Genomic DNA, 9,166 nt, shown 5'->3' on the forward strand with positions numbered 1-9,166 from the left:
CCTCACAGAGAGGCCCCAGCCGACGGGGATTCGAACCCAGGACCTCCTTTCTGTGAGGCGGCAGTGCTACCCACTGCATCATCCGTGCCACCTCACACTAGATACAAAGTAAGTAAAATATATGAGATAGTAAGATGAAGAAACCCTGGTCCAAGTTACTTGAACGAATGTAAGAAAATAAAGGTATAATTTATTTGGGACTAGGCTTGTTTAGTTTCTGTCAAACATATTGGTGAAAATATATGCATTTTCCGATCATTTTGATATCAATTGTGTCCAGGTATACCAAAATAAATTCTTTTTTCACATATATGTTGTGTGTTTTTTTATCCTGAAATGGTTTTGGTGATGTAATACTAGAGAGGACAACTTGTTTGCTTTTCTTTTTTAACTATTAATTTACCATTATCCTTTCGTAACATTTAGCCGAACGCTGCAGTTGGTGCCTGGAGTTTATAAGGAAAATATTCTAAAGTTTAGACGTTTTACTTCGTATTTTGCTACTATTTTTGTAAAAGAAAATCTATATAGATGTTAATACCACATATTTCACTGATTTGCAAACATAAGCAATTTTTATATTTTAAATACAGTCAGGCATAAATGCGGACAGGCATTCGGCAAAGAAGGACCTCGATTCCCCTAAGACTTGCGTCGCTGCGTACTGAGTACTGACTGGAGTTTGTTGCGAAATTGTGCTGTATGCACTGGAAAGTAACTACATGTGCTTTGCGTGAGTAGATAAAAATGGAAAAGACGATTAGCTTACCAAATCAACTTAACAAAACCACTCCGGGTAAGCCGTTCTATTTTAAAATAAACAGTAATTGCAAATTGTCGTTTCGAGTACGTTACCCTCTGAATTTCCAGATGCATAAGATTATTTTTATACTACTCGTGAAATACCGAAGAAACTAAGCTTCCAATTTGTCCAACAAACTAGCTCTGCATGTTTATGTGATTTTCTTACTTCGACAGCCCAGTGTGATATAGCTATAGTGAACAATCTCTTGTATTATAGATAGCTAGTTGTTTCCAGCACGTATTGACATGTTGACAGCTTTTAAAAATTTTTGCATTGGATAAAATTGAAACTTTCAACGTGACAGCGAGAGTAACTCACGTTAGCTTAGCAGTTTAATTCTGACATGCCCCACACTACTGTATTACTGTTCCATGCAGTTACCTTGGTGGAGACCAACAGCGCCCCGAGTGGTGTGGAACTGGTGAGCTCCTATCAAACGAACAGAGTTGGAGATCCTATGGACCTCGTTGTCCTGGCGCAGCAAGTGCAGAAAGTAAGGGATATTATGCTGTATCATTATTGCTATTTTATTTGCTTAAAAAATAAAATATTGGTTTAGGATATAACATCATATTTTATTTGGCTGACACTTTCATCCAAAGCAACATGCAATAATGTGGTTGGGTACAAAATACATGCCAGGAAAAGGACAAAAAAGTACAAAGGTAGCAGCTGTTCTGCAGCCATGAACATCAACTCTTGTTCTTACAGTAAGGTGCTAGCTAAGTCAATAATGCTATGACAAAATATTAAGCTATAAGTGACAAAGGAGAAGGACATCAAGTTGTATAATTGTTAAAACTTCTGATAAACTGGCTTCTACAAAAAAAATGTAATGCTAGTTTTTGGATTCACAGGGAGATGAGTTTATCAGAGCCAATGCATGTAACAGATTGACTGTCATCGCTGATCAAATAAGATACCTTCAGGAGCAAGCAAGAAAGGTAAGGTGGCATTTTCGGAATTCTTGCCAATTGATCAAGTAATCAATTTTTATTTAAATAGTGCTTTTAACAAAGGGGCTTTGTCACAAAGCAGTTTTACAGAGAACCGGCCCCAAAGAGTATGCCTAGGCCAACAATGGCAAGGAAAACCTCCCTGGCTGATAACAGGAAGAAGCCTTGAGTAAAACCTGACTCAGAGGGGGAACAGGGAATTGTACAGGAAATTGACAATGATAATTAAGGTTGTCATTATATAAATCGACATTGAATAACACAGGCTGCTCATGAAGATGGAACTTTTAACAGTGCTCCGTAAATAATTTATGTCAAATGCCCAGTAGGGGTGAGGACATGACTGATTGGTTCATCGATTTTGTGTTGTGTTTCCTTCATTCAGGTTTTGGAAGATGCGAAGAAGGACGCCGAGCTGCATCATGCAGCCTGCAATGTGGTGAAGAAACCCGGGAACATGTATTACCTTTACTTGCGCGAGTCAGGGCAGCGCTATTTCTCCATCCTCTCACCTGAGGTAGGGCAGAGTGATGCCATTACCTCTCGATACCTTCCTGTAAAGCAGTGCCCCCCCCCCTCCCCGGTCCTCCTTGGGTGCTAATTTAGTTTTTAAAGGACCCCCCCCCCCTTTCAACCCTAACCACATCCGACCTGGGGAGCCCCACCCTCAACATTGAGAACCACCGCTCCAAAGTAACAGAATTAAATCCACAATATTTCTGTGTATCATCAAATTTTATGAGGAAATGTAGAATCATTTCACTACTTTCCCCACACTCTCTTCAGAAAGCTAGAATGATCAATTCTCAACTTTATCGAAGGACAGTAATGTTTTAACTAAGGGGCGACATGGCTCAGGCAGTAAGAGCAGTCGTCTGGCAGTCGGAGGGTTGCCGGTTCAATCCCCCGCCTGGGCTGTGTCGAAGTGTCCCTGAGCAAGACACCCAACCCCCAAATGCTCCTGACGAGCTGGTCAGGGCCTTGCATGGCAGCCAATTGCCGTCGGTGTGTGAGTGTGTATGAATGGGTGAATGGAGAAGCATCAATTGTACAGCGCTTTGGATGAAGGCGCTATATAAATGCCTGCCATTTACAATTTTACCATTTTTACAATGGTTCAGAATTATGTAACAGTGTCAGTCCTGTGGCGTTTCCCTGATGTCAGGGATCAAAGTTTGTGTGTGATGCAGTCCTAGAGAACCAACACTGGTTTAGGACAGTTAATTTGTCTGTCACTATTATCCCTTCACAATAAGGTTGTAAGAGTGTAAGCTTAAGTTTAATTACAATATTTGTGTATGGTACGTAGGAGAGATTAGCAGAATTTGAACATTTTGTTCAAGACCAATACTCAATAGGTGAGCTAACACCTTGTTAAACTGTTGTAAGTTCCATTTTGTTGAGAAGCAAGTGTGAAGATTCAAGTCTCTGTGTTTGTTTGAAATGAGTTATTCTACGTGTTCCATTCAGTGCAACAGACGATATTAAGCCTGAACACAAGTCTGAAAACAGGTCAGTTCTGATTTTGGTTGCTTTTTATTTTGAAGGAATGGGGACCTGGCTGCCCACACAAGTTCCTTGGCGGGTATAAGCTTCAGTACGACATGTCTTGGACACCGCTGGAGGATGTGGAAAAAAGGGACTCTGAAACCGCCATCATGGACAAGCTGTTGAACCAGCAAACTGCCCTCCCTTCTGCGACGGAGCCCAACTTTCAGGGGCTGTCCTAAATGAATGCCCATGACCAAGAACCAACTGCCTTCCATTGCAGTCTGGACTTAATTATTAATTAATTAAACCAAGACAATTCTTAGCAATTATGTTAGCAAGCCTAATCACACCTTTTGGTGCAGAACTAGAGCCTTAAATTTGTGCAGTTTTCAAAATCCTTAAGTCCTCCAGCCTCCTCACAATTAAATGTATCCAGCATTCAAAATATATATACCAGTGAACTGTTAAATTAACCTACCGTTTGTGTCTGTTACAGTGCAATACTTTCTGTCAATTTGTAGTGCATCCTAGTGGAGTCAGGCATCTCAGTGAGGAACAGAATGTTTAAAGAAGTTCAAACCTTTGAATTCAGAATAAGCTATGATTCATATTATATTTGTCCAATGTATGCATTCAAGTGTGCAAAAAATGCTTACTGAAATTTATGTTCGATTACTTTATTTAATTGCTTTAAAGGGATAAGTGCACCAACCACAGCTTTATCAGAACCAACGCTGAAGACAGTCCAATATTTTTACCTGAAAATGTCTTGGTTGGTGCCTGTGAAACAGACTGGAGTATTTAATGGTACACATCTTTTTTGGGCAATTTATATTTGCGATGGCACTCATGGATTACTCAATGTTATAGCAACTTAATTTATTATATTGTCAAATGCTTTTATGTGATTAAAGAAATGTACACTGGGTCCTCAGGTAAGGATAAGTAAAACATCCAATATCAAATAAAATAGATGAACTTTAACTTGTCATTTTATTACAGAAATAGAATCAATATACAAGATTCCCACACACAAGGGAAAAAAATCTGTCCTTCACAACACGTGGCTAAACAAAATGCATAGTGTGGCATATTAAAAAAGAGAACAATGATATCACGAGAAGCAAATAAGCAAAACAAAAGGCAGATCAGCATTTTCATAATGGTTCATGAAAATAAATCAGAGACAGCAGGACTGGTTATAAAGAAAATCAATAGCAAAAGTTTTAACTCATAAGCAAACATTTAGTGGAAAGCATTAAAAGGGATTTATTTTAGTAAAAACAAGTCATTTTCATATCCATTCACGCCTCACTCGATGCATTTTCTATTCTAGCATCAGGCACTTGCACTATGCTTTCTGCATTTCTTTGCGTCTCACTTGTGACATTTTGTAAGTAAGAGTTTATGTAAGGTAAAAGCTTCCAGTTGTCAGTAGCGATACTAATGTGAACAGCATCCTCTGTGTTTGTGATGTTCAGTAGCACATGACATTGAGGAGGGAGGAAGAACAAGACCTTGTAACAATCCTGGTTCTGGTTTTTGGAGATCAGGTAAGGGTGAAAGTTCAGGTCTATCAGGCTACAGAGACTACGGTCTCCAAGCTCAAAACAGAACAGGCTGGTGGCGGACTGGCTGCATTCCTCGGAACATGTGTATCTCCAAATATGGTCAAAGAGCTGCTCTCGGCTCTCCTGGGACCAATCAGCTTTGACGGGGAGTGGAAGGAAGACATCTGGGAAAGACACAAAGACGTCTTCCAGCTGGGTGTACCAAGAGAGCCCATCCTCAGTGGCGAACATGGCACTGGCACGAAGGTGTGTTGGGTAAGGATGGCGAGGCTTCAGTTTGAGATGGACGACCGGGGGTTTCCTGTCCTTGAAGACGCACGGCACGCTGATGTTCTGAACATCTTCATAATTGGTGTCTGTTAGCTCAAAATGGAGACAGATGCTGAAGAGCTTGTGGTAAAGAGCTGCCACTTCCCCGACATGCGTTAGATGGCATTTCAGATTCACTTTGGAAGCAAAAACGGGGTCGAGAAACTGTTCCCGATAAACCATCAGCACCTCCTTGTCATCAAAATTCTCAGACTCGCCCTTGCTGGATGCCCTCGCCTCGTTTTGTGGGACCTTCACGAGCTGCAGCACTGGCTTCTTCGTTTGGTGCACAGTCAAGCAGCTGGACTGCTCATCGCTTTCTGCCATGATGGCGGACAGGGATCTCACTTTCGCCGGCCCGATTTCTGGCCCCTTGGTCAGGACCCCAGAGAGCTTCTCTCTGGACAGGTTGGTCAGCAGGGTGTAGTAGAACCTGGCGTGATCCTGGATGTCGGTGTCCTCATAGTGGAGCATCATGTGCTGCAGGAGGTCTGCTAGCTCGATGAACACCTGGTCCAAGCTTGGGTGCAGGAGTAAGTTTCGACAGACCGCAAGGACCGCGTTTCCCAATCGCCAGCCTCCTCCGGAGCACAGGCTGGAGTGGATTAGCACACCGAGCAGAAAGCGCAGAGAATTTCTCTGGGGAACCTGGCTCTCTCTCGCCACACGACCTAAAACTTTAAGGTGCCAGCTGAGGTTCTGGAGAGTCAGTTCTGGGACAGGCAATTCTACAATCACCTTCTGCAAGGCTTTAAGCAGCTGGATTGGCCATGCCGAATCCCCCAAACATTCCTGGGCTCGGTCTACCAAGTTGTTCAGATTGGGTGCAAGGTAGCAGTGCCTTGAGTACAGTTCGCAAAGCCTTGCTGTCAGGGCACTGGTGAATTTCTCAGAGTCGTAAAAATAGCCAAGGAAGGTAAAAGCGGCTCTGAAAAACGTAACCGTCATCTCTCTGGTGCCGTGGTTGTCCACGATTCTGTGGAGCGCCATCAGGTGGTCGAACAGATAGCTTACCCCTTTGTCGTCATCATCGTCTGCCTCCATGTATACCAGGCTGAGCAGGCTCAACCTGCAGAGCATGGTGCTGCTGTTGTTGAACACTGTGGGCAGGAGAGAGGCAGCCAGGCGAGGGGTGACCAGTACTGGCAGGCTCTCTTCACCGTTGCTGGAAATGGGCCGGTTCTCTGGAAAATGGAGGATGCAGTTCATGTAGAAGAGCTTCTGTGCACTTTTCAGCAGCGGGTGCTGGGCCATGCCCACCAGTCTCTTGATGAAGAAGTTCTCATCCTCTGTGGTGAAGAGGCTGTCCGTGAAGGCCGCCTTCATGAGCAGTGTGGCGTGCATGAGCGTGACCTCCGTGGTCCCAAAGAGCCGGAGGAGTTGAGTCTTAAAAATGGCTGGGGAGAGAGCCTGGACCATCGCCACGACCTCCACAAGCTCTCGGAGCAAGGAAGCTTGGGATACGGGGGTCAGTAGATAGGATTCTTCCAGCAGCATGGAGATGATTGACCGAAGCTCTCGGATGTCTGTGTTTGCGTTTGTTTGTAGCACAGGGACCTGACTCATGGAGCTTGCAGGGAAAGGAGGGAGGGGCTTCTCAATGGCCTTCCAAGCCAACCCCTCATTTCCAGACAAAAGGCTCTTCAATTCCCCGTCGGGAGCCCCACTTCCCTGAGTCAAAAGGTGAATGGCGTTCTTCAGGCTCAGTGCGTACAAGATGCCGTATGCCTGGTGCAGGGGTGTCATCTCTTGCTGCTTCAAGAGGTAAAGAGCCTCCAGCTTCTGAGAAAACAGGCCGGGGAAACAGGTCTCTACCTCACGAAGGCAGTCGCAGGCTATGGCCCTGAGAGAGTGAAAAGCCTGCCCGTCCTTAAGATCGTTCGTGTCCTGGACGGTCTGAAACAAGAGGTCCAGGAAACACTCGGCTGCATTCCCCTGATTTTCCAAACGGGAAGTACACACCAAGACATTGGTGATTGACAGCAGCAGGTGGCACTTCAGGTTGATGGATCTGGGAGGAGCCTGGTTGAAGATGGCCAGTAGATCAAGGACAGTCTCTTCTCCCACTGTGGAGCTGGGGCACAGGACATTGGGGTACTCCTGCAGGAGCGATAGCAATGGAATCTGCAACAGTAAAGAAATAAAATGTCAGTAGTTATAATGGAAATGAGAAGCTTGCATTGAAGCTTTCTGGTGGACAGATTTAATTACAAAACTCTCAAAAAATGAATAGCATTATGTAGCTAACATTTTCATCTTAAAATACATTTCTTCCAATACAGCAATTTCTTTAATACTTGTGAATTTCAAAATTGATATTTATTAATCACTGCATCCAACCAACTGAAATTTCTCATTAAGATCTTAATCTACTAAGTTTGTGTGTGTGTGTGAGAGTGGGGGGGGGAGAGAGAGAGAGAGATAGAGAGATCTACAGTTAATGCTCATGTTTTATATATACCATACATATGCAAGTATGTGTACTTAATATTGGATGTGCATATATGAGTTAAGTTGTAGAGTGGTTATTTTATTACTATTGTTCATTGTAATATTTGCTTTGGCAACACAGTGCATGCCATACCAATGAAGCAGGGGTGCACAACTCCGGTCTGCAAACTGGTTTTTGTTTTAACCAATTAATTTATTAATTATTTTTCTTTTTCTGACAGCTCTAGAAATTATGTTGGTTCACTTTGAGCACAGTACAACCTTTAGGATACACTTGCAGTCTGCGGCTGTAGCTGGTGCATATACAAATGTCTGATCAAGACATTATGTAGCTAATTAAATAATTGAGAGCAGACGTTGGCACAAAATCCTGAAGCGGATCGGCCCTTGACCCATGCCATAAAGTATTGAGAACAATGGTTCCAAAACTTGGTCCTGGGGGGCCCCCTGTGTATGCTGGTTTTCGTTCCAACCCTAATTGCAATCTCAGAATTGTATCAAGCAGGCTTAATCAGGTGCATCATGTTTAGTGGGGCTACGGAAGCCACATTATGTGAGATAACTATGCATGCCATGAAGAATAAAATTCCCTGGCGAATAAAATTAACCATCAGGAAGATAATGTAAAAAATCCAGACAAAGAAAATGATAAAGAGCCAAACCTGTATAGTGTTAATTATTAAATAAAACAACCTATTGATTAACTTCAGGTCTTTCACTTGATCAAAAAATGTATTCATGTTTATGTAAATGTTTGCAGAATATGAACTTGGGAATGTTATACTTCATGGCATGCATAGGTATATCTGACATAATGTGGCTTACACAATCCCTCGAAACATCACTCTCGAATATTTAAATGTAAAAGTTGAGAGAAACTAGTTAGTTGGGGGCACATACCTTGATGCTCTCACTCGCCTTGTCATCTCTAAGTTCGCACAGGAGTTCAGCCAGGAAGCACTCAGACGTTGTGCTATACAAGAACTGAGATGGACTCCGTGAGAAATCCGAGATTCTCTGGGGCCATGGACTTGGAGTTGCCATCGCGAACGGTTACCCAAATTCAATCCATCGTCTGTCTTCAAAATTAGAAATGGCACAACTAGTTAGATGACTTTTTGAAAATGTTACAAGCTGCTTTGCCACAGTTGGTCGGGTGCATACCGAGTCCGTTTGCTTTACTTAGACTAGGTTAGCAAGCTAGCACGCACGCTTGTGGAACAACCATACACGATTAGTAGGAACAAACGCGTCTTATTTTATAAAATAAATGCGTACTTTAATCACCCGGTTAAAGAAATATATTTTTTAAAATCAATGCTAAACGGCAGCAGTCGGTGCTATTTTTTCCATTATGCTTCCATCTTCAGAAGTTAGTTCCCTATTGAAGAATCACGTGATCATGTAGTATCATATGACCAAACCACTGTCAAAGGAGCGGAGTCTGCGTCGATGGAATTCATCTATGCCTCCTAAACAGCACCATCCAGTGGCAGAGTAAGGCAATTCGTCCTACAAAAGTAGGTCATTAAAGTCATATGGCAATAAGACAAACTAACTGGATATTTTAATGACATAACATG

The 9,166-nt window shown here is 42.8% G+C and overlaps 2 protein-coding genes across 2 annotated transcripts; one reads left to right on the forward strand and one right to left on the reverse strand.

Moving 5' to 3' along the window:
* Positions 1–630: 630 nt before the first annotated feature.
* c14h1orf50 (chromosome 14 C1orf50 homolog) lies at positions 631–4,236 on the forward strand. Its single transcript, XM_061219375.1, has 5 exons — positions 631–796; positions 1,183–1,298; positions 1,663–1,749; positions 2,147–2,278; positions 3,309–4,236. The coding sequence occupies exons 1-5, from the start codon at positions 748–750 to the stop codon at positions 3,489–3,491; spliced, it is 567 nt and encodes a 188-aa protein (XP_061075359.1). The 5' UTR covers positions 631–747; the 3' UTR covers positions 3,492–4,236.
* Positions 4,227–9,000, reverse strand: ap5b1 (adaptor related protein complex 5 subunit beta 1). Its single transcript, XM_061219370.1, has 2 exons — positions 8,484–9,000; positions 4,227–7,256 (listed from the first exon to the last, which is right to left on the reverse strand). The coding sequence occupies exons 1-2, from the start codon at positions 8,625–8,627 to the stop codon at positions 4,557–4,559; spliced, it is 2,844 nt and encodes a 947-aa protein (XP_061075354.1). The 5' UTR covers positions 8,628–9,000; the 3' UTR covers positions 4,227–4,556.
* Between the last annotated feature and the right edge of the window lie 166 nt (positions 9,001–9,166).

This window comes from Conger conger, chromosome 14 (genome assembly GCF_963514075.1).
Source record: "Conger conger chromosome 14, fConCon1.1, whole genome shotgun sequence".
In the NCBI taxonomy this organism is placed as follows: domain Eukaryota; kingdom Metazoa; phylum Chordata; class Actinopteri; order Anguilliformes; family Congridae; genus Conger; species Conger conger.